Genomic DNA, 25,947 nt, shown 5'->3' on the forward strand with positions numbered 1-25,947 from the left:
TAATGCCCACACGAGGGTGGGGTACATGAGGCAGTATCTACGTTTGTGCATTTCGTTCCCAGAATGCAACAGGCTCTGAAGCACGGGGCTTTCTCCTAAGCTCATAGGTTTCTAGCCCTGCTATGGGCCTGGTCCCTCTCAAATGATCTTTTCCTCACCAGCCTAGGTGTGTCAAGGTTTTGGCCAAGACCAACATGGTAAGCAAGCAAGATGACTCTCTTAAGGACCCTGTGTGAGTTCAGGATACGGGGACCCAGACCCTACTCTGTGCATGGTTCTCCTCATTTTAGCTGGGAACAGTGATCATAGCTTGTCACCTAGGCAAGGTACTTCTGGGGCCATTGTCTTGAGTATGCTTTGGCAGGTAGCACCGGATGGTGCTCAGGCAATACTCGTGGGTGACTTATTGCAAGGTAATGAGGTGATTTAATTCGAATCAAGTTCTCTGCTCATGATTGTTTCCATCGGGAAGAAGTTGTATTGCTTATCACGTTGGCAACGAGGAGGGGAAATGGCCGTAATAAACACCGGCAAGGCTTTTGCATAATTGCCCATCTGAGAAATCGCTTCTGTATCTAAGGAGGGGGTGTGCAGTTTCCACAGATAAGGGTGACACAGTGGCACCTCCATTCATCCCAAGAAAGAGTGGCTCCCAGGAGCCAGGAGGAGTGCAGTCCATGACTGTGTCTATTCCTTCCTGCAGGTAACATAACTCTGTCTCCCAGTAACATCCTTGGCTTGACTATCGCTGAAAGGTGGCACCCAGCATGAGACTTATTAGCCCAGAAGCAAGAGAGCCTTATGAATGCTCCAATCAGGAAGCAGGATGTTAGAGGATGTTATCATGTGTGGTTAAAGCCAAGAGGACCCCCACTTTGGTGGCAAGTGACAGATAATGAGGAACCCCTCCTGTCTACCAGCAGGCTTCCAAGCCTTCCCGTGAACCAGGCTATTCTGCCTTTGCCCACCCATAGATAGGTCCTCTCTTCCATCCTACAGCCAGCTCACCCTCCATGAGCTGGGCTGACTGCCCACACCAGCAGCAAGAGGGCCTGGCTGGCATCTCTGCCGGATGAGCTGGGACACCTGTTAAGACTTGGCCTGTGCCCCAGCACCTCTCTACCCACCCCCTCGATGGAGGAGCTGACAGCATCCTGCATGGCCCCATCCTTTCTGATTGGCAGAGTCCAGAAATGTCTAGGGCATCCACTGTCGCTGCTGCTCCCTGGAGACATGTCTTTCTAATAGTGCTCTAGTTCCTGTGTAGACAGGCCACCAAGATACAGTCACAAGAACAGTGGGGTTGCCGCTTTCAGCCTTCTGCTTCCAGCACTGGAAATGCTTTGCAGAAATAATCTTGGGTTTCTTCCGCCTCTGGACAGAGAGCAGGTACCACCTCCCCACCACCAGTGGATTTTCCCAGTGTGCCCATGGCCCTTACTCAGCATACCTTTTGGCCCATTGGAGTTGTCTAAAAATTTTCCCTTGAACCCATTCATTTGAGTCACTGTGGCCCTCACACACTTAGCAATGAATAGCACTGGAGGATTCTCCCAAGGTGAGAAAAATCCAACTTACAAGTGATTTTCACACCTGAAGGAATGATGTTTACAGATACCAGATTTAACAAGAAATGGAGTTGACCCCAGGTGAGATTCCAGAGACACTTAATCAAATGGCAGGCTGGCTTCCGTGTTGCTGCTTAAACCCTGAGGACTTGAGAGGCGCTGAATTTATTATTTCCCAGCTTGCAAATAGGCTTGAGAGTTAAAGCCAAAACCTGGTGTGTGTGTGTGTGTGTGGGTCCCCCTTGTCTTCAAGACTGTGGATAACACCCTGTCACCTCTTGATGGTGGCCAACACACCTGCCTGGTCTCAGCTAGTCAAAGTCCATCCTCAGTAGGGTCTATGACGTCCCTTTCTGTAGGCCTAGCTATACAGGGGTTCCCTGTTGTCTGGGTCTGTGCAACAGCCAGCTATTATATGGGACTAGCCTGGCTTCAGTGTCTACCTTGTAGAATGTAGTGACTCCTTGTAGAATGAGCCCCATTCCGCAGAGCCATAGATTATGTGTCCTCAGTCACACCCACAGGCCACTCCCACCACCCAAGACAACAGTCATAGCCTCCAGGGAGCAAGACTGGGCTACTTGTGCTGATACCAGGGAGAGTTGTGCAAGGAAGAGGAGCTGACTTTCATGGTAGGACTATGTAGGAATTCCAGCCACTTGTGTGTCAACCCCGCTGGGTCCCAGACTGAATAAAGAGAAAGTGAGCCGAGCACCAGCGTTCACCTCTCTCTGCCTTCTGGCTGTGAGTGCGATGTAAGTGGCCTTGTGTTCCTGCCACCATGCTTTCCCCAGCATGATGGACCGTGCCCTTAAACTGTGAGCCAAGGGAACCCTTCCTCCCTTAAGTTGCTTCTGTCAGGTGTTTTTGTCACAGCAACAGGAAAAGTGCTACACTGGGTGTGATGGCTTACATATGTAATTCCAGCAATTTAGGAGCCTGAAAGCAGAAGCTGGGAGAGGGTTCAAGGCCAAGAGTTCAAGGCCAGCCTAGGGTACACAGTGAAACCTTATCTTCAAAAAGTAAAAGATAAGCAAATGCCACTGTGGTTGGCTGCTTGGAATCCTACAAGGTAGACGCCAGAAGGCAAGTCACAGGGGTAAGGTCCTAGGGCCCACTCTGTGGCAGACTTCAAGTCCCCACAATACTCCACATGTACTTGATCAGTTAACACAAGATAGATTGGGGGATGGGAACAAACATGGCTGCCTTCTGCATGTGGTTCCCAGAAGTCAACGTGCTTCCTGTAGAAACAGCTCTTCCATTCTGCATGGCAACCAATGGTCCAGGCCCTACCTTTATATGAACTACAAAAGGGACCTGGCCCCTCCTCAAGGCTCTGTCATCATTCCACACGGCCATAATGAATGCATGATCACAGATACAAAGTATGGGACTTGTACTTCTCTGACTTGTACTGTGCATGACTTACACAGCTGTACTTAGCATATCTGTATCCCCCCTCCTACACACACACACACATCTCCTGCAGGTAGATATTGTCATAGGAGGATCCACTTGAAGTGTGCTGGGAACTCTTCTTCCCTGTGTTCCCTGTGCAGGAAACACATCCGAGGAACATGTGCTGGCTTGTATTTGTGTGCAGTCAATGAACACTGGGAGGTTTTTTTTTAGAACAGGGAATATTGGGGGTTTTGCTTCCAGGATACCCACACTGAATGTTTTATGTGCACGGTCAGTTATAGGCGAGGAAACAGGTCTCCAGAAGAAGCCTGAATGGGGTCGCCCAGCAGCAGTGTGCGGAGTATGGGAGCTTCAGATGTGTCCCAGTGAAATGTAAACAATGGCCTTCGGGTGGAATCAGGGTATATCTGCTGGGAAGCCAGGCAGAGGCTACCAGGGCCTTAGGCAGTGTTAGGTCTACTTATGGTGAAGTGCCAGGGCAGCCAGTAAGGCTGAACTGTCCACACCCAGGGTCAGGTCAACAGGAGGAAGAGGCTACTGAGAGAGAGTCCAGGAGAGACCTCCCCTCTGCAGTTGTCTGCAGCATCTCCAACCCACCTCCCCTCTGCCATGTGTTGCACCCCTGCCTCAGGTTCTGCCAGCCCCAGGGCATTCAGGGTGATCTGTAACAACAACTCACTGTCTCTCAGGAGATCAAGCCCCTTGAGGAGAAGGGGGCATTTGCTTCTGGGTAAAGCACAAAGAGTGTGCACGGAAGCTTGAGGGCCATGTTTCTGGCACTGGGTCTGCCCACAGTGATATGTCTTGTCAGTGGAAACTCAGTTTCCATGCCTAAGTCTTTACTCACTCATTTCAGGCTGGTGAATGTCTGAATTTAGGGTTTAGGCCCAAGGCCTGTTGGTGGTTAAGGGTAGCGGGCACATGGTGGGGCTTGGCCCCTGAAAAACATCATGGAGAAGAAGAACTGGAAACCATCTTCTAGGAATGGAAGGGGTTTGGGGAGAGGATGCCTGTCTACACATACAGGGCTGTCACAGCAGAAAGCTGTTAGGAAGGTCTTGGAAGATCAGGATCTGGGAGAAGGCTCGGGCGTGGGGCTGTGGAAGAGGTGAGTAATACAGTCATTGCCTCTAATAGTAGCTCTTTAACTGAAAATAATCCCTGTGTGTTAGAGTTGACTGCCCACTAGGGGTTGTCCTGAGAGTACAGGGTCCTTCTGTTCCCCCCTTCCATGCTTCACCCCATGATCATGCCTGCAGTTGTGATTCTCAGTGTATAGAGCAAGATCTGAGGCTTAAGAAGTCAGGGTGACCTTGGGCTCAGCATCACACTTCACTTTGAACCCCTGCTCAGTGACACCCCTGTCCCTTACAAGCAGTCAGAAGGAGGCAGCCAGTGTCCAGTTAGCATAGCTGACCTGAGGAGGTTCCTGTGACTGGTATGAGGAAGTGTCTGGTTCATCAGTCAGGTTCTGCTGAATGATGGAATACATTCCAGAAGGCCTCTGTGGCTTCTTCCCTGAGCTGAGGCCAAAGTGGGAGCTGTTGCTCACCTGTGTCCAGGGGATCATGCAGACATTAGACTCTCATGTTGGGGCACCATCCCTCAGCCACTAAAGCACACAGAGAGAATGGGGTGCTGGGCTGGGCTGGGCTGAGCACCAGGGTCTCAGAGAAACCCTTGTGGCTAAGAAGGGACATAAAGAAGCCACAGGATTTCTACTGTTTAACCACTGAGGGAGCACTGGGGCTGAGACAGGTAGCTTCCTATGTGAAAGTTGGAGGAGAAAGGAAAAGAGTATCCAATAAGGGACCTGAGTCTATATTCCAGATACCTAGGGTAGGCACGAAAGTTCAAAGATCAAAGGGTCTGGCATAAGCTTGCTTCACCCAGTGTCTTGTAAAGTGCCCGAATCCACAGCAACAAGTCCCGTCCTACTCCAGCTCTCCTTCCAACCATTAATGTGATGGCAGGTCCTGGCTGCTAGCCAGAGCCTCTCCAGTTACTGACCACACTTAAAAGGGGTTCCCTGAGGCCTTGTCACTAAACCACACTATCATGGGTATAATGGCATCCAACCACAGCAGACCCAAGTAACTGTGAGCTGTCCTCACAGCCTGTCAATATGGGGTGCAGCGGACCAAAGAGTCTGTCACTTCCTACAGGCCAGCCCAATGACTCACCCAGAGGCTCTCATCACCCCTGTGGGACCTGCTGGCACAGGGGGCTTTGAGAACTGAGTAGAAAGGGTCTCACACAGCAGGATCCAGGGGGCTGGCAGGATATGTCAGCAGACAGAGCAAGGTTTTAGGTGAGCTTCTCAGCCACTTTCTCAGACTTCTGTGACTAGTCATCCTGCCTAGACCACTGTGCTTGCAGAGTATGACACTGCCCAGCCTCTGTTAACTCCCCGCATAGCAAATTCCCAGAACACAGATTCTCCTTGGGGCATTATTAGTATAACCAGGTGATGGGTAACTGTTGAGTGACTTCTGTGAACTCAAGCAAGACACTATCAGTCTTGCTTGCCCATTGGGAACCTTGAAAAGCCACCACTCTGTCCTCACCTGTTACCAGGTGTGTCTAACCAGCAGACCACTGGCCACATGCACCCCAAGGCAGCTTTGAATAGGGCCAACCCAAAATTTTATACTTACTCAAACATTGTAAGATTGTTTTGCCATATTTTTTTCTTGTAACTTCATTGTGTGAACTTTGTAATTGAGAATGTCAACATAATGTCACAGTGACAAAAGGTTGGCCAGGCCTGCTAGACTGGTTAGAAGGGGCTTTCCTGCTCCAACAGGTCCAGGGTGCCCTGTTCTAGTTGACTGCTATCTGCAGGCCAGACCCTACCTAGGTCCTGTGCCTCCTGTAGACCCCAAGCCCTAGAGAACTGACTGGCACCACTCTGGGACTCAGAGCGGTCACTGTTCTTCACTCCCAACCCATGTTTTATCCACAGCCCTCTTCTTCATTGTCTGGGGCTCAGCTACTCCTGTTGTGATTTCTGCCCACCATGTCCTGTGTCCTCCTACTGGGACTCTACAGAAGAAAGCCCTCTCCCTCCTTCTCCAGCCCTCAACCCCCAGACTTCCTGCCTTCTGACTTACTTCCGGGGGGCGGGGGCAATGGCTGAATCTGGGATACAGACAGCACTGTCTCCTGCCCCAGAGCAGCCACCAAAAAAAGGCCGACAAGGGCCAGAGTTTGGTGGCTCTCAATTTATTAGGCAGCATCTTTTCGTCCTGTGTCCCCTGCGCGCACCTCTAGGTGGACAGTCAGAGTTCTGTTAATGTTGGTGACAGGAAGCTTTGGCCGGAACAGCAAAGTTGGGGCTTTTTAGTCTGTTTCCTTTAAAAATGGAAATGCTATACAAAGAGGTGAGACCTGTGGTTCTTGGTCTTCCTTGCAGTAGGGATACTGCTGCCCTCGCTGTCCTCAGCAAGGCATCTTCCTCAGGAGGGAGCCGCTGCCCTCCTTGGCTCTGGTAGGACTGAAATGGCCTGAGCCCCTCACTCCCTCACCCCTCAGCGTTGGCCTCCATGGCGAGGAGAGACACAGAGCTGGCGGCTCCCCCTCCCGCCGGCCACCAGCCCAGCCTGCGGCTCCTCTGCTCTGCGCGGGATGACGCCCAGGCAGCCGCGCCGGTCGCACTGTGGGCTCATCAGATGACTGTGGGGGCTCCTGCTGCACACTACATTCCCTAGGACGGGGGAGAGGGAGGGAGGGGGCGCTGGCTGCAAAGCACAGGTCTCTGCATCCCCAGTGCCTGCTGCTGGCTCATGCACAGAACAAACGGAGAGAACCCGATCTCCTCTTTAAGCCCCTTCAAGAAATAGCAAAGCAGCTGTCTTGGTTATTCCTCCGGCTGATTTCTTCTGCTTCCCTGGAAGATGCGTCTGGCCGAGACAGGCCTGGGGACCTCCTTCACCACGCTGCTGCCTCTGCCGCCGCCGCCACCACCCGGGCCACTTACTTTCTTTGCTCTGGGCGGCGGTGTCCTGGCCGGCCCCCGGGTCCCTTGAGCTGGGCCCCCTGCTCCCCCAGCGGCCTGGGCAGCCCCTTCAGCATCCATGACTCCTTCCCCTGGCTGGCTCCCGCGCCCGCCGCCCCCCTCCACATCCCACTGTGCCCCGCTCGCCCATCCTGCTACCCCCCCACCCCCAGCTCCTCCTGCACCGAGCTGCTGCCCAGGCTCCTCCATGCTGCCTGGATCTGAGCTGGGTGATTAATTGGCTGTGATGATGAGCGTCCCCGGCGGTGGAGCAGCCACCGTGATGATGACCGGTTACAATAATGGTCGCTATCCCCGGAATTCTCTCTACAGTGACTGCATTATTGAGGACAAGACGGTGGTCCTGCAAAAGAAGGACAACGAGGGCTTTGGATTTGTGCTCCGAGGGGCAAAAGGTGAGTGTTCTGGGATCCCTTTCCACTGTGTGTGTGTGTGTGTGTGTGTGTGTGTGTGTGTGTGTGTGGTGTACACAGGCTTGTATGAAGAACCTTCCCCAGCTTGGAAATAAGCATGAAACAAGCATTTTCCTGGGGGCACTTGGTTGCTAGACAACGATGCTCTTTAACATTCTGCCTTCCTCAGAAAACATCTAGGCTTCCTGCAGGCATGTTTTTAATTTTCCATCTACAGTACTGCTCCAAATGAGCTGCTCTCTCTCCCTCCCTCCCCCCCCACCTCTTTCTCCCAATCCTGGGGAGACCCTGCAGCTGGGGCTTCAGTTTAGTCACAGAGTGCTGACTCTCAAAGCTCCTGGTATCTGATACCCAGAATGGCCCAGCCCAAGTTTGAGGCACCCGGAAGCTGGCCTGTGCTGGGGATGGGTTTCAGCTCTAAGGGTGGCAGGTGTCTGCCAACTCACCTCTAAGGTGACTTTGCAAAGGCAAGGAGAAAAGAAGGTCCCCTCTACCGTCAACTAAGCTGGCAGCACCCCACACCCTGTGGCCTGGGAGTGGGAGGCTCTGGGACACATCTCAAAGCAGTGCCCCACGCTGGCCCCTAGTGTGGGGCTTCCCTTCCAAACTACAGCAAAATGGCATCAGCTTGCTCTAGAAGAGGCGTCTGCCTGAGGCAGGTGGAGGTCAGCCATGTGGCAGTTACCTGTGCAGGAGGCATCCTTCCCTGGCTAGCTTGCCCACCTGCCATGGGCTCTGACCGCCCACGGCAATCCATCCAAAAAGAGAAGAGCAGAGTCTTCTCCACCCCCAGGGTACAGGTCCATGCCTGTGTGATGTGCCTTCCCCTCCCCCAACCTGGGCATCACACCTTCCCACCCACCCACCCCCCCACCCCCAGCCTCTCAGGAGGACCAAGAGAGTCCTTCAGCAGCCCCATAGGTCCCAAAAGCCCAGCCTTGCTCCACTGAGAGGCATGTTGGTCATGTGATGGTCATAGAAAGCCAGGTTCCCCCCTGGAGAGAGTTCAGAGCAGATTCCAAATCAGCAGCCACCCACTGGGTCAACATTGTTCTCTGTCCCTGTTCCAAGTTGAATCCCCTGGGTTGCAAGTCTGTATAGCTGTGAAACTGGCAGGCGGTTTCAGTATGGTCTTTCCCTAGCCCTGTGTGGTTGGGGAAGGAACTTTTCCATTTTTAGAACTGAAAATGTTTAGTCATTGATACTTTTAAAGAAAATGACAGACATGTAGACATGTTCCGCAGACCACTTTATTCTATGGTTTCGGCAGAGCGGCCAGGAGGCGTGAGGGGACACTGGCATGCACCTGGCTCCATAGCTTATATTAATACCAGTGTGCATGTGAGTAAGGAGCCCCTCTCTGGGACAAGCCAGCCAGGACCACTGCCTCCCAATAGGGAATGCTGTGACCCTCTTCCTCCCAGAGTCCCATGGGCAGGTGGGATAACCAACTTGGAAAACATCCCCCAGACTCAAACACAGTATTTCTTTGTCTTCCTAGCTGATACCCCCATTGAGGAATTCACACCCACGCCAGCATTTCCAGCCCTGCAGTACCTGGAGTCCGTGGATGAAGGTGGGGTGGCATGGCAAGCCGGACTAAGGACCGGGGACTTCTTGATTGAGGTAGGGCACAGGTGTTTGTATCACACTGCTTGGGGAGAGCGCCGACTCTCACTTGAGAGAGGATTGTGGTTTTGAGTACAGCCATCCAGATGGTGGATGACTTAGGCCACATGGCTTGTATTCTCTCGAGCGTACCCTACCCATGGAGGATGCTTTTCCTCTGTCCCTGATGTTCGAGTGGTTTCGTAGCTCTTTGGGAGGAGAAGGCATACATGGAACTTGGCCACTGGTCTTCAAGAGGAAGATGGAGACATTGTCATGATGCTGGAGCCACATGAGATCTGTGGGTGGCTCAGCTCTGACTCTAATAATAGGAGGGGAGTCCTTGCCCACTCCTGTTGTGTCCTAAGGACAAGTCACCAAGCCTTTGTGTGGTGTGGGCTAGCATGACGTGTGTTGTGGGTGGCTATGAGTTGTTTGGTCTATGTTCATTGCATGGTTGTTGGTCTTTAAGGACCACAAAGCATGGGGCTGGGGTGGGGCTGGAGAGGGGCTGGAGTAGGCCCAGAGAAGAGACTGCAGTGTGCAGAAGCTTTCAAAGCTAATTTTCATTCAAACCCAAAAGCAGGATAATGTTTGGTCATTTGAAGAGTCTTCTTGTGTGCAAGTGTTGGTGTCTGTGAACGTCACTTGCGGGTTGTATGTTGGTGCCAGTGAGGAAGTTGTTGCATCCTGGTGCTTCAGGGCATCCTGCCTCTTTGCAGGTTTAGGTGTTACTTTGGATCTCACTATACGAGACAGCTTGCTACTCTTTGGAAGCAGTGTGAATGAACGAATATGCACTAGGTTGGAAAAATGGCCTCTTTTATGATCTGAATGACCCAAACGGGCCTGGTCAGTAGGTTTTTGTCTCCCAGTGTTCACTCAGAGTCTTGCCTCAAGTTTGTCAGAAAACACACACAGGTGGAGATAGTAAACAGGTGTATCTCACCCAGCCAATTGGGTGACCTCAATGCACATCTATTCAATAAGAGAGGATACCCTAGCCTGTCCCAGTAAGATGGCACATGAAGCCTTTGCTCCGTGTTATACGTCACCTGCCCACGATAGTTTCTGTCTGCCCATCATGGTTTTGTATCTCTCTGGAGTCCGTTCACACTAGTAAGGGTGACAGGAATAGAGGGAGAAGAGAACACATCTGTTAGGGAAAGAGGCAGGTAAAAAGGAGTCACATGTGGCTCTCTTGCCATTGCTGAAAGATGCTTTAAACTACTCTTGACAGCCCAGAGCCTGGTCTGAGGGAGGCACGAGCTAATTCAGGTTTCTGTGGGTCAGAGCAGTTGGAATCTCTTCCAGAATGGAGAAGCCGGAGCCGGCTGCAACTCCTTGAGTTCATGGGGTTTGTAACCTCCTGGAACTGCAGACAGGGTTGAATCATCTTCTGTAGGATGCGGTTGTGACGCAAACCCTCTTCCTGTGTATGAGAGACACTAGAGACAGAGGGGGCGTGGCCTGGGACTGGGGCTATGAGTGGTGTGTGGGTGGCCGTGTGATGGCAGAGAAGGGGGCTCCAGGAGTGTGAGATGGGCTTCAATAATAAATGAGGGCTGCAGATGGATGCACACCCCCTGATGTTCAGCTCACTTGACTGTTTCCATGATAAACTAGTCAATAAAACAAGCCTGGTCCTCTGAAGTGGAAATGCCTTGGGGTGACACTTTTCCTGGGGATGTCCTGCATACCACCCCACAATTTTCTGTCCTTGTAGCACTTCCTTTGACTTTTTTTTTTAAAAACCTCTGATATGCTAAGCTGCCTTTGGGGAACAGGCATTTTGTTCCAGTGGCCTCTGAGTTCCAGGATTCTAGGCTTGTCTGACTTGGTTCCCAAGGTCTGTTAGGGTTGTATGTTGTTCTGCAATTTTGTGCATGGGCTATGGAAAACTTAGCACATCAGAGCCATCGTCTCACAAAGCCGATTGTCACATTCATATACTGATGATGGGACTGTGGGATGCAGACCCCTGGAGGTGGCAAACAGGCTCCTGTCTTCTCCTTCCCAGGCTGCCTGAGGTGAAACTCAAGATTTCTCTATGTTAGGTGCTTAGATTTAAGTCCGTACCTCTCATAAGTTGTTTCTTGGCTGCTGGCTTTTGCCATCAGGATATTAAAATCATTTATAAGCCCTTACATCGGCGTGTGCTTCCCAGGGGACAACTGCTCTGTATTTTCAGTGAACGGTTTTCCACCTTGAAGGGATTGTTTTTAAAAAACTTTATGTGTTCCCTTATGAATATGTGTGGGGTGAAGCTGTCCCCTACAGCACTCCACGAAGCATGGGTACCCATGGACAAAGCTACCTCAAGTGCCAGCGTGTGGTCCTCATCCCCGTGCCCCTTGGCAACCCTTTTCTCTGCTGCCTGAAAAACAAAAACCCTGCAAAGTATATCAGACTTTGTATTTGCTTTCTAAAATTGCATGCTGTGGTTTGAACCTCGGGACCAAGGGGCCACTTTAGAAGTGGGGGTTGACTTTTAACATCTCAAGTATCCACAAAGCTCCATCCCTCTTTCTTTAACTCGGTCAGATTGCCCTGACATTGTCATCATGCCTGGCGCTGGAGCCCATAATGAAGAGCTTCCTGTTGTACGGGATTTTCTCTAGTCTACCATCTAGAGTTTCTTTCTCTCCTGATAAAGTGTTAAGGAGAGCTGTTTTTCTCTGTTGTTTTTTTCCTTCCTTAGTGACTACACTTCACTCCTAAAACACTCTTAAGATTTGAGTAAAGCGCTGTCAACCTTTTAAGTCTTTCACTACTTACTTCGTCTTTGTATGCGCAAATGCGCACATGTATGTGTATGTGTGCATACATGTGTGCGTATAGACATGCACACCACAGTGCTCACCAAGTAGGGTCCAGTAATCAAACTCAGGTTCTGAGGTTTGGTGACAGCTGTTCTTATCGATTGAGCCTTCTTGCCAGCCCCTTTGATAAGCTATCTTGAAGTCAGGGATGGGGAAAAAAAGCTCCCCCCGGGGGGGGTCAGCATGAGAACTCAGCTCTGAGTGAGGGTGTGTGTGTGCACCCCATGTTTGAGGACATTTGACTGCAGTCACTCTGATGTCCACACACTGGTCAGAGTAGTGTGGCTACATGACCCCGATGTACCAAGGTTGAAAGATATTCTTGCTTCTTGTAGAAAGTGGCCCAGTGCTGATGGAGAACCCATTTAGCTCCTTTGAGACTTGAGAGCAGCGCTCCATGCTTACACTATATAGTAAAGGCTTTGTCCATGGTTGTTAGACTAAATCGCTTAGGGAATTGTGACAAGGGGAAACATCTGGGCGTGCTTAGTATGGGCAGTGGGTTGTTTTTGTTTCTGCTTTAAAGCATTTTCTGTCCATGATGCTAGAGTTTGTAGAAACAGAGCCCCAAGCTCGAACACTGGTGACTGTGTCTCTATGTTTTCCTCATTAAGAGACTTGACAACTGGCCCTGTAACAATATCTAGAAAGGTCTTCAGAGGACATGGAGTGGCTGGGAAAATGCGCTCTCTGTGCAGCTTGGGTGAGAGGCTGGGAATTCCAATAGCCAAGAAAGCCATAGAAAGATGTGCATGACTGGCACAGGAAAAGGAGGAGGAGAGCTGGCTGTCACCGTGATGTCCTGTAAGCTCGTAGGCTCATCCTCTGAGACTGGCATTGCCGTCACCAAAAATGCCTATTAAAGATGCAAGGCCTGGTCCCAGGCCCTGCCTGCTAGGCCAGAACCACAGTGGGAGTTTGGGCACAGTGCTTTCACAAAACTGAGGTATGAGGCCAGGGAGATGGGTCTCTCTGGAGAGTGCTGCACAAACTTGTGGACCTGAGGTCAGATCCCAGTACCTATGTAAAAAGTGGGGTGCAGAGGCATGCATCTATCCCAGCACTGGGAAGTTGAGACAAGAGGATCCCAGGCCTCACTGGCCAGAATTGAAATACCCCATATGTTATTAGTAGCCCTTAAGCCAACTCACCAGGAAATGCACAGTAAGCAAACAGCATCTGATGCAAGTGCCACCGAAGGCCCGTGTCCTTCCTGACTGTCATTAAGGTACACCAGTCACAGTCATTTCTTCCTCTGATTTGCACAGAACTTAAAAAATGACCTCTAATGTCATTATTTTATTTTAGAATAGGCATGGAGACCTTCAGTGACTTCCCACAAGGTCACACACTTGATTGTGTTAGACGCTCAGCTCTGACCAGACTGCCTAACTGGATGCCCTCCACTTCCTAGAGCTAAGACCCACACCCTTCCCCAACCTGTGGGTAATGCAGGAATTAAGGCAAAGGGCATGTGCTAGGTTTTTGTTTTGTTTTGTTTTTTCTTTTTAAATTAGCAACCATTTTCCAGAACCATCGTACCTGTTGCTGGTGACGACATATTTGTGCTGTTAGAGCAAAACACAGAGTACCAGGAATTCTGGGGAGGTCAACATGGCAGCATGTTACGGGAAGCAGAGAGCCGAGTGGGTAATTTCACATCTAAGATTCCATCCTTAGGGAGCTGCATCAAAAGCAAGCAGCATTCACGGCACGCAAATAAAATAATAAGAGAATGGGAAGGAGAGACAGCCAACATCTGCTCTGGCTCCACACAGAAGCCTTTCACAAAGCCCTACAAGGAGTCCTCCATGCCCATGGGGTATAATGCACTTCTATTTAGTGAGCAAGGTAGAATCAAAATTATCTGCATCAGCCCATCTACAGGCAGGGAGGAAATCCCTGCCCTACCCCCACCCCGGGGGGGGGGGGGAAAGAGCACCTTCCACTTGCTTCAGACTTTTCTGATTCTCAGCTTTTCTGCAGTGGTGTGTGTGTGTGTTCATTAATTTTACAAATAGAACATTCCTTCGAAGGTTATGGAGCACAGTGTTGTGGAATGGTTGTCCTGGCCTCCTGGGCCAAGGTGGCATGTATCCAGAAAAGGGTTTTCTGGTGTTAGTAATTGTCCAGGGCCTTCCCTCACCAGCCAGCCCGGTGCTGGGCTGTGAAAAATCCCTGTGGTTTCTGGGATTGTTGTCTTAGCCCTGAAGTGGCCGATCTCGTTTTTTGTGTTAATTTCCCTAAATAGGTTTTTCTTTGCAATTAAAGCAGGCGGCAATATCCTTCATCCTCCAACAGCCACACTGCAGATCGCTAATTACCTTTTCCTCATATTAAACACTTGCACCAGCGATGCCTGGAACCGTTTTTTTATAATCTCGGTTTATATTGAAGCGAGGACGCTAAGAGGGATGTCCCGGGGTTCTCCTCAGAGACTGAGTGTGTTGTAAAAGCTTTCTTAGGTGGGTTCTTAAAGATGGGACTTGTCACACACACACATCTGCCTAAACCATTGCTACCAACCCTACTGCTCCCTCCAAGACTGCATCCCCAAGCCTCAGACCTCAGCAGGGCTTGTGGGAAAAGCAGCCGAAACTGGTCAGTCCGAGTATTCTATTGAGAGCATTATTCATAAACATATGAGGGGGGCTTGCCCCACCTCATTGGTAGCGTGTGGTGCTGAGAATGAAGTCACCTGAGATAAACTGCGTGCTACCCCAGCCTCTCCAAGGAAGGTTGGAGGTCAGAAGTTCTGGGCACAAAGCTAGCACTTGTCAGTATCTGTTGATGGGTGTCTTGTCTTTCTGCCTCATTAACATGCTTGACTCAGAACAGAGAACATTTGTCAAATAAATAATAATAAGTTATAATGATGGTGAGTGATTTTGCGGTGGCAGTGACCCCCTTCAGATGTGTACCTTGTACAGTGACAAATACAAGTCAGGCTAGGTGTTGTTCAATACAAGACCCTGTTAAAGCCTCCCCTAAGCCCCTGGCAGACAAACTTGACTTATATCTCTGCTCCCTGAGCATTCACCACCCTGTACAGTCCTGCCCTGGCACGGGCCTGGTTTTCACATAATCGTGGAGTTTCCATTTGCTATGCATATGCTAACCCCTAGGGACAAATCCCAGGGTTGAGGAAAGGCCTTTCTGTGGCTTCCTCAGTACCAGGTTCCCTCTGGTCTAGACCACAGCTGTGCCTCTTAGTTCATACTCCACCTCCTTCTCTCTCTCTCTCTCTCTCTCTCTCTCTCTCTCTCTCTCTCTCTCCTCTATCTCATTCTCACTCTCTTGGTCTCATCTTTTGGGATATCACCAGAGACTATCACATGCTCACTGGTGACCCCAATGGCCAATGTAGGAATTCTAGCCTCTGCCTTCTCCTAAATCTTTATATCTTATTCAAATAGTGCCCGTGGACATTCAATTCAGTATGACAAGCCAGGCACCAGTGGACACTAGCAGGGCTGGAGCTGAATTCCTAGCATGGTGTTGTGTTTGTTCTTGGGTTGTCAGCTTTGGTTCGCATCAAAGATGAGCAGTGGCTGCCTTAGTCCCCCTCTTGAGTGTGGAGTGTATCTGTTCCCATAGAGCTGTTACTTCTGGCCAAGCCATTGCAGTTTGCTTGCAGAGGATCACAGCATTGGAAATCTTTGCCATTCTAGGACCACAGCCATGAGAGTGAGATCCCCAAGGCTGTTGACATTGGGTTCTTTACTTTTAAGGGTTTAAAGTGGCTTTTCTCTTAGGAAAGCCCCTCGTCATCTGGAAAGCCACATTCTTTTTCTTCAAACATCCCTGGACCCGGAAAACTGATAGCCTCACCTTCCATACTGACTAAGAACAGGTGGTTTTTTGGCTCCAAAGTAGCAAAGAGATTCTGCTGAAAAGGTGGATGCAGGCTGCTTCACCATAGCAGCTCCGAAGACTTGGCTCTTTCATTGTGGGGTTCTAATTTGAAGCATCAGTGATTTCAATTTCAAGCTAAAAAAAGATCCCGAATCACTTCAGGGGACCATGGCTGCTGTGCTCAGACTCTGTGGGATTGGCAGATGGCAGTGCAGTGGGTTGGAGAGAGAAAGGACCCATGGTCAAGGGCACAGGTTGTTCAGCCAAGCCAGGTCTGAGTCCGGGCTCTGCCTCCTCTTAGCTGTGTGAACATGGGCACATCACTCACGTCAAGTCTCTCAGTATCTTACCTGTAAATAAAGACACATGTGGAACTTACAGCACAGACCCTGATATCATGGATGATGAGCAAATGTTGGGGGATAAGTGACATCTGAAAACCCAATTCATTGGTTTATTTCTGCAGCTGATAAATGGGTACCCAGGAGGCACTTGGCTGGAGGAAAAACAAGAATTAGCTACAGCTTCTTGGGATCTCACAGTCTAGAGGAGAAACAAAAAGAAAGTATGTAGCAGGGGAAAAGATAGTATTGCCACCAGGCTTTAGTGGATAAGAAAGGTCCCCACAGTCGGTGTGGAGGAGGGAGAGCTTGAGGGTCAGTAACATTCGGGGTGAATGTGGGCAGTAGACAGATGTAATGGTGCTGACAATGGCTGAGGCTGCTGCATTAAGGCCTTGAATGGTTTTTTGAGCAGGTGCAGCTGTGTGTGGCTGGTCACTGTGCAGGAGAGCAAGAAACTGCACTGTGGCGTTTCCTCTGTCCATGGTGCTGAAATGGGCTCTATATTTCAGAAATCCCCAACTCTCCTTCCCTGTATCTTCTATCATAGCCCCTCCCTGTGTCCTTGGCCTGTCTAGGCATGGAAGCTCATTACTTTGAGACAAGGTTCATCTGCTTGGTAGTGAATTCTCTTCCACGAGGGTGTATAGAGGATCTGGTGTGGCAGAGCATCTGTGGTATCTCTCCTGTGCTTTGTCCCCGCCTTCGCCTTGTTGCTAAGGTCTCAGCTCACGCGCCAAACTCCCAAACAGGCCTTTCCAGGACCATCTGGCTGCCCCTGACTCTCATGCTCATGCTGCATGATTCTGTCACTGTCAGAATCATCTCTGGTGTCGTGTGATTGACTTAACATCCCTTTCCCTTGTACAGTGTCTCTCCCTATGGGTTATACACACTGTCAACACAGCACCTGTCACATAGCAGAGGTCTTAAAGTGTGAATCTGGTGGTGGCAAGCCCTGGGACTCTTGCATTACCATCTTTCAGATAATAAAACTGAGCCTCAGAAAATTGCCTGCCTGGGACCTCGTGGGAGGTTTGAGTCTTGGCAGCCTGCAAAGCATGTCTCTCTTTTTGTGTGTCTGGTCAGTGCCCTGGCTAAGTCCTGAGTCATGTGGTTGTTGTGTCTTATGCCCATCTATCTTTACCTAATTTATCTCTACCTGGCACAGACTGTAAAGATGAGGTCCTAAGGAGGCAGATTGGAAGTTTGGGGTATAAGGTCCTCTGATGGACCCATTGGTTAACCCTGGAAGGAGAACACAGGGACCTTTTTGCCTTCCACCCATCCTATCAAGCATCCTGTCTCTTAGAGTGCCTGGCAGGAATCTTGTTAGCATTGATTTGTTTCTGTCTGTGGTGCCCTTTTGTGCTTCGGAGTTTTATGATCCAAGTGGTTAGGTTGGTAAATGAACTGAAGGAAGGGTGTGGGCCAAATGCCCTGTAGGACTCTTAATTGATAGAGCTCGTCAGCCCTGGAAGTTAGTATGTGTGCACATCAACACTTGCAGAGCTGAGATGAGAAGGAAGAGGAGATGGAGGTGTGGAAGCCACTGTGTAAGGCTGTGGGAGTCAGAAAATGTCCTCTGCAATTTAGTCTCACAGGATCAACCACGAACTAGCAAATACACTACTCTCTCCCAACTAGACTGCCCTGGGTGGGGCAAGATGAGAGAGGGTGGGGGCATAGGAACCTCCATCAGTATGATCAAGGCACTCAGGGCTAGTGTTTTATAAAAAAAGGGTTATTACTTTTATGGATGGTGGTTGTTGTTTGGCCATAGCCAGGCCAGGTACATCTCCCAAGGGAGAGTTTCCCCATGTGCTCTGCCATGGAGTGTGGTCTCTCTCATAAGCTGTGAGAATCACAAGGGCAGAAGCTGACTTGTTATGACTGCCCTGTGATAAGTCCTGGGCACTAGAATTGGGATCAAAGCCAAAGAGAAAGGTAATTACAGGTAACCAGAACTAAGCTGACTAACTAGGACTAAGTCCTGACTAAACAGGACTTACTAGGCCTGGGCATGGCAGTGCTAGGCAAGCCAGTGCCTGCTGGATGCCTGGCTCCCAATACAGTAACTTAGGTTTTGGGTTTTCCTAGACATACATCCCTCTCCAACACCATTCTGGCTAGTTCTGGTATGTCCCTCACCATTGCTAACTCTTTAACCCTCACCAGAATGCAATCCCCAATTCCCAAAGATACTGGAGCATAGTAGGGTTAACATAGGGAATAGCAGCCTCAGGTCACAGAGCTTCAGAGTAGCAGAACTGGGATTTGAGCTGACCTGGTCCCCTTATCAGGCTCTAACCATTGCACACTCCAGTCTCTGCCCTTGTGGTTTAGCAGCTGAGACATTAGTCCTGGGTGGTACCGTTGTGATTTCCTGTCTCCTGGTGGGGGAGGGTTGTTACCAGGTTCTCAACTGGTCCTACCATCTGTGCTCTGTCCACAGCTCCAGGGAGAAATGTCCTGTACTAGAAGCTAGCCCTTACCTTAGCTTATAGGGCCCCAAGGTTTCAGCCTCAAAAGGGGTAACTCCTCATTCTACCCTTCACCTACCTTGACTTGATCACTTGACTTTTTGCTGGTCCAATGATACAGCTCTGCCTCTGGCTTTTCCCATGTTCCTTCACTTCCGATGGGACACTCCCCTCATTTTCTTACCATTGATCCTCTAAATTTCTCCTAGCCTCCTTACCTAAACTGCATGAACTCCCTCAGTCTCCTGTCTCTGCTAGGCATATGTCTCATCTCTGCATTTTCACATGTTGCTTTTGCATGGCATGTAGAATGGTATCTCTCATCAGAACCTGAGTCCATTAGAAGCTGATGGGTTTAGTCACAGAATGTCAGTCACACAGGTGACACAGCAGACATCATGATCAGGACCTCGGGAGACTTTAGATCCTTTCCTGACAAAGAGATAGGTGTTTCTTCTCAGACTCACCCCACTCCCCACCCCCGAGAGTACCAGGAACCTCAGGGATCAACAAACAGCAGTCCAGCCCTGTCTGCCAGTGTCTAGCTCTCTACTCCACACCAATTGCAACCTTGGAGTTTTCAGAGGATGTGTGTACTGATCTCAAAAGTATTAGAGATTTTGTTAACATTCCACCCCCACTCTGACTGGTAGTCGTCTTTCATTAACTCTTCTTCATCCTGGCTTGAGTAAGTCAGTCGTGATACACATACACACACACACACACACACACACACACACACACACACACACATGAAAGGAAGCCAGTGAGGCAAGCAGGTGAAGAGACCGCCAGGCAGGGAAGTTGTGCAGCACATGAGGGTCACAGGGTAGCTTTATGGCTTTATCTACCTTGTAGCAATGCATGTTATCAGACATCCTCATTTGAGTATATCTTTTTATCCTTGTACTAAAATATGCACTCCAGAGCTGAAGGAGAGTGCTCGCTGTCCTTGTAGAGGACCTGGGCTCACTTGTCAGCACCCACATCAAGTGACTTACAGCTGCCTCTAACACCAGCTTCAGAGAATCTAATGCTTCAGGCACCTGTACTCATGCATGCACAAAGCTCCACACACATGTACACATAAATAGTTTTTTTAACTGAAAAGACACATGCTGTGAACATTATTTTTTGCATTTAAAAGTATACAATGCTTACAATCTTTAAATTTTATATTTATTTGTGTTTGTACATGGGGGGGGACTTTTGTACCCCATCATACATGTGGAAGTCAAAAGGCAACTTTTGGGAGTTGCTTCTCCCTTCCCACCATATGGGTTTCTGGATTCAAACTCAGATCATTAGTTTTACTAGCAAGTCCCTGTGCCCAGTGGGCCATCTTCCCAGCCTTCAATGGCTTTCTCATTCAGCATGGTACACTGTCATCACACCTGTTGCTCTGGAACATTGTTATTGACCCAAAGGTGAATCCTGTTGCTGTTGGTCATTACCCCTCATCTTCACGTGAGCCCTCAAAATGGCCACTTCCTGCTTCCTGTTTCTGCAGGCTGGGGGGGGTGCCTACTCTAGACATTTCAGACATAGGGCAAGGCACTGTGGAGCCTTCAGGGATGCTTTGTGTTATCAACTTGATAGAATCCAGGATGACCTGGGACTCTGGGCAAGACTGTGGGAGGTCATCTTGATTCTGTTCATTGATGTATAAAGGCCTATCTCAACCATGGGAGGAACCATTTCCTGGGCAGGGGATCCTGGGCTATATGAGACAGGGAAAACAAACCAAGCACTAACAAGCATGAATTCCTTGCTTTCCATTTCTTGAGTGTTCGTGGGATGTGGACCATCTCCCTCAGACTCTTAGGAAATGCCCACCACTGCCCTGCACCCGTGGCTACCCAGCTATGATGGCTTTACATAAACCTGAAACTGTGAATCAAAATGAACCCTTTCTCCTTGGGCTGATTCTATGGAGGTATGTCATCACAGCAACACAAGAAACTCAGACCCATCCCAGCACCACTGTTCATTGGTTCCATCCATGCCATACATGGATTGGTTCTCTGTGCCTTTCATAGGTAAATGGTGTGGCCTGACCACATCAAGATGCCTATTCATCATTCACGGGAATTTTGGTTTGTCTCCACTTAGGCCTTTTATACATAAAGCTGCCCTTGTAGTTTGTAACTCTTCCTCAAAACTCAGATGCTGGAGACCCGAGAGATGACTCGGTGGATGAGAGCACTTGCTGAGGATCTGAATTTGGATCTCAACACTCATCTAAAAATCCAGGTGTGGCCTGTAACTTCAGCACTGGATGAGATGGAGAGGGGAGATCTTTGAGGCGCGCTGGTCACCAGCCTAAGTTCAGTGACAGACCCTCTCTCAGGGGAATAAAGTAAAAATAAATAAATAAATAAATAAATAAATAAATAAATAAATAAATAAATAAGCAGGACACCCAGTGTCCTCCTCTAGCTTGTGCAAGCTTACAAACATATGTATACACACACACACACACACACACACACACACACACGGAAAGGATTCCAGGATCATGTTTTCCTCGTTAGAAACGCTATTTTGGAATCCATACTATTATGTTGCTGTTTGGGGTGTGAAATATGGATGACACTTGTCACCTAGCTAGTGATGCTGTTTCAGAAGGCTGTGGAGCCCTTAGAAGGTGGAAACTCAGTGGAAGAAGCAGGACTCAGGAGAATGGGTCTTACGGGTTATTTCCTGGTCTCTCTTGCTGTCCCATCTCTGTGTCCTAGTCAAGTGAGATGTAAGGCAGCTTCTGTGCACTCTTGATACCCACAGAGCTACCAATCTGTCCCCATCATGATGGACAGGAATCATCTCGAGCCATGAGCCCAATCCCTCAGCTCCCTAAAGTTGCTCCCATTGTGTGTCTTGCCATAGTGATGAGAAAAGTAATGAGCACATGTGTGCTGATGGTCTTAAGAGACAGGCTTCTGGGAATTCATTAGGGTTAGATGAGGGTGGTCCATGATAGCCTTTGTGGCTTTATATAAAGAGGGAGAAAGATCTGAGCTAGCACACTTGTCCTGCCTCACCTCACCATGACCCAGCACGGGCCTTCAGCCAGATGTGGAGCAGATGCTGGCTCCATGTGCCTGGAATCCCCAGTCTCCAGAACCATGAGTCACATAAACATCCATTCACTACGAATTACTTGGGCCCAGGCATTTTGTTACAACATCTAAAAATGTAGCAAAGATGGCTTCTGGGAACATTTGTATTCAAGCTTTTATCTGAGCGCTTGTTTTCAGTCTGTTCACACCTGGTGAGTGGAGTTGCTGGATCACATGGCCAGTCTATGCTCATCTGTGGAGCAGTGCTCACTGTCCATTTAGGGAATATCTACCACGGACCCTCACTGTGCAGAAGCAATGGTAACTGGGGAGGAGACAAAGGCTGACCCACAGAGGCCAAGCTCAACACACAAGTCTTGCAACACAACACTGACTGCAGGAAAAGTATGGACTGCAAGAACACAGCATTAGGCGAAACGTCTGTGTCTCCTGAGCACCCTCTCTGCAGCAAGCAGCTTTCTTGGAATTTCTCCTTCATACACTCACATGCTCAGTTTAGTTAAAATAGTTCTGTCTTCTCCTTTTTCTTTTTTCTGTTTTGTTTTGTTTTGTTTTGTTTTGTTTTGTTTTGTTTTGTTTTTGAGACAGGGTTTCTCTGTAGCCCTGGCTGTCCTGGAACAAACTTTGTAGACCAGGCTGGCCTTGAACTCAGAAATCCGCCTGCCTCTGCCTCCCAAGTGCTGGGATTAAAGGCGTGTGAGCTCAGGCATCCCTAGCACATAGTGTCTCAGAGCCTCACCTGGAACGGAGCTGGAAAAATAGTTCAGAGCAAGGGGAGGTGCTGACTTGGCAGGTTGAACATCCTTGCAAAGTGAAGCTCAGCTCTGGCCTTGAGAACAGAAAGGATGAGGAGCCACCATGGCTTTTTGCATCCTTCCGCTTTGGGTCTGGCTGAGTACACATCTGTGTCTGAGGGTTGGGTGCTTCTCTCAGCCCACAAGGCTTGCTGGCTGCTGTTCGGCACAATGATCCTCGAAGTCCTGGCTCACTCAGCAAGTAAAGCTCCTCAGTCGCCGTCCAGGATCAGCCAACATCCTTCTTGGCCCTAATGATAAAAGGGGGCACATGTCTGAGATCCAAAAGGAGGTCATGAATCTCCATGTGGCCCATGCAGAACATGGAGGGAAGTGCTCAGTGAGAATGTGCTGAAAGAGATGCATCCATTCACATGTCTGTCCACCTCCCAGCTCCCTTCCACCCTCCCATCCACCCATCCTTCCACCCATCCACTCATCTGTTCATCCATCCATTCATCCATCCACCCACCCTCCCATCCACCCATTCACCCATCCAACCAATTTTGATCCAACAACCCACCCTCTCGTTCATCTATCCATTCACCCATCTATTCATCCATCCATCCATCCTCACATACATACATATATACAACATACATACATACATACATACATGCTCCCAACTGTCTATCCATTCATCCACCCATTTTTCATCGATCCACCCATTCATCTCTCTATCCATAAATTAATCATCCCATCCACTTAACCACCCATAAGTCTACCCAGAATTTATATCTCCATCCCTTCCATCATTCATTCGTCTATCCACTCACCCTCCAAGGGTACATTCAGTCATTCAGTTGGGAGTGTAGCTTATTGGTTCCCATCAAACCCTTCTTGTTCACATGATAAAGAAATAGAAGCCTTAGCTGATATGGTATATTTGTGGTGCAGATACTAGATGATAAGGAAAGACAGAAACAAGAAAGATGGGGATTTGGCAGAAATGATAAAGTAACAGCAGTAAAAAGCCCGAAGACAGATCTATTATATACCAATGTGTAGAGTCAAACCTCCAAAGGTGGTGCCATGTGCTCCTGCTCAGATTCCTATCAGTAGCTAGGAAATACCACTAGAGATGGGAAACCTGAGAACCTCTCCTTGGCGTGTGGACCTTAATTCTCTGGAACTCCTTCTCAGCAGCGACTGGGGCCACAGTGTGCATCTGAGTTACATATCTGGATCTGGATCAGCTTTGATATGTGGGCTGAGGGTTTGGGTTAGTGTCTGGTGAAGTAGGTATGGGTGAGACCTGTAGCCCATGTCTCTGTCACACTCAGGGCTCAAGGACTTCCAAAGTAAAGCAACTGTAAAAGAAGAAACTTGGGGTGTAGAGGGACACTGGTGACATCGTCACATGGGGAAGGCCCAGAGAGTTCTATGCACTGAGAGATGAGCTGTAGCCACAGGGTGCACCAGTGTTGATGGTGGACAGCCTGCTCGTGCACCTGGGCTAGGACAGACTTCGGGGGAAGGGCTGGCAGTGCCTTTGACCAGCTGGCCATGTAGAGCCAGGCACGTCAGACAGCCAGATGGACCTTCCCCATCCTGCCCGGAAGAGCAAATCATTCCAGCCCGAGGCACATGATGGGCCACTGACAGAAATGGGCAGAGAGCATAAAGGCCCCAAGACATAGAAAACCAGGGCATTTCTTTTGGATACCGTTCTGCAAGATGTTGGGTCCACATAGTGCTGAGGTCAGTGGCAGTGAATATTTCTGTCATCGTTCTGCGGGCGTGCTGTAGTATGCTGATGGTGCTAGCATCTCCCCACCCTCAAAGGCTCCAGGAGGGAAGCTGAGCACATGGGGAAACTGAGGGTGAGCATGATATAGGCAGGAGATGTTATGGTAAGGCAGTGATGGGGCAGAATTCAAACCCACATCCAACACTGGATCCACAGATTCCCAAACACTGTTATTCCAGGACAGAAGAAACACTGGGGACTCTTAGGGATCCTGGCTACCCCGAGATGGGGGTCAGCCCAGCTTGCTCTGCCTAGCCTCAGCCTTCCAAACTTGTCTCCACAAACCAGAAGTGGTCACTCGGTCAGTCACAGCACATGAGATAACTCAACCTCCAGGCCTGGTGGCAGGCAGTGCATCCTCCAAACCATGGTATACGCCTCATTACCTCCTTGCAGTTATAATAGCAATTCGGCCACTGTGGCACCCACACAGGGTGGGCAGTAATTTGTTTTAATTCCTGTGTTTGCCTGACCTCATCTGCTCCGGGAAGAAATCTTATTTATTGTCAGTTAACGTTCCCTGAGTGGTTTTGATGAGCCTTCCAGATAAAATGGCCTGAGCTGTCCTTCTGTTGGGTCCTTTTCCCCGGAGAGCAGGCTGAAGGCCCTGAGGCCATTCCTATGCCAAGCTTGTTCTCTCTTCTTGCCCCAGAATTCTGGCGTCTGGCTTCAGGGGCTTTCATAGACCCTGCCTCCCCCACCCCCATTCATGATGCTCCTTGATCTTTTGGTTAATTGCAGACATGTCTATCATCCCTGCCAGGTCATCTCTGTCTTTCTCATTTTCTGGTGGATGTGTGTGTGCGTGTGTCTGTGTCTGTCTGTGTGTCTGGGACACAGACGTGGGTCAAAAAGGCAGGAACTGTTGTCTGTTGAGGACATGAACAAAGAAGGCATTAATGAGACTGGAAAGACAGGTTGATGGGTAAAATGGGCGCCATGCAAACCGAGGATCTGAGCTCGGATCCCCAGAACCTATGTAAAAATCTGGCTCTGGCTGTGTGTGTCTATAATCCCAGCACTCCCACAGAAAGACTGGAGGTGGAGACAGGAGGATCCCCATAAATCTCACCATAGACTTGTGTTCATAGCAGTGCATGAGAAACCTTGTTTCAAGAAAGGAGAAGACACCAGGGGTTGTCCTTCACATATGACATGGCCTACATGTGCACATACATACACCACCACACACAGAGAGGATTTTTGTTTGTTTTTTGAATTTTGTTTTTAAATAAAAATAGATGGGAATAAAATGACCTGAGCAAACTGGGGCTCTGAGACCAGGTGAGATTTGACAATCAGGGGTGTGTGTGTGTGTGTGTGTGTCTGTGTGTATGTCTGTATCTGTGTCTGTGTGTGCATCTGTATCTCTGTGTGTGTCTATGTGTCTGTATCTGTCTGTGTGTCTGTGTGTCTGTATGTGTGTGTCTGTATGTGTGTGTCTGTATCTGTGTGTGTCTGTATATATGTATGTGTGTCTATGCATATATGTATGTGTATCTGTGTGTCTGTATATGTGTGTGTGTGTGTGCATTTCTCTGAGTGTCTGTATGTATGTGTATCTGTCTCTGTATGTGTGTGCCTCTGTGTGTGTGTGGGGGGGGGGGTTCTCCTATTTGATAGATCTCTTGTTGTTTGGCCACTGTGGATACCAAGCTACTTGGCCCATGAGCTTCCAAGGATTCTCTTGCTTCCACCTCACATCCTGTTGTGTTGTCCTAGGATTAGAGACACACACCATGTCCAACTCTCTGTTGGTTCTGAGGATCCAAACTCAGTTCCTCACAAAT

The 25,947-nt window shown here is 49.3% G+C and overlaps 1 protein-coding gene across 2 annotated transcripts in view; it reads left to right on the forward strand.

Moving 5' to 3' along the window:
• Positions 1-25,947, forward strand: part of Shank2 (SH3 and multiple ankyrin repeat domains 2) — a 449,788-nt gene that overhangs the window by 310,690 nt on the left and 113,151 nt on the right. For both annotated transcript variants that reach the window (XM_029479123.1, XM_029479124.1), the window contains 2 exons: positions 7,324-7,406; positions 8,926-9,050. In XM_029479123.1, coding sequence (XP_029334983.1) covers positions 7,324-7,406; positions 8,926-9,050 — 208 coding nt within the window. The remainder of the gene's footprint in view (positions 1-7,323; positions 7,407-8,925; positions 9,051-25,947) is intronic.

This window comes from Mus caroli, chromosome 7 (genome assembly GCF_900094665.2).
Source record: "Mus caroli chromosome 7, CAROLI_EIJ_v1.1, whole genome shotgun sequence".
Lineage (NCBI taxonomy): Eukaryota > Metazoa > Chordata > Mammalia > Rodentia > Muridae > Mus > Mus caroli.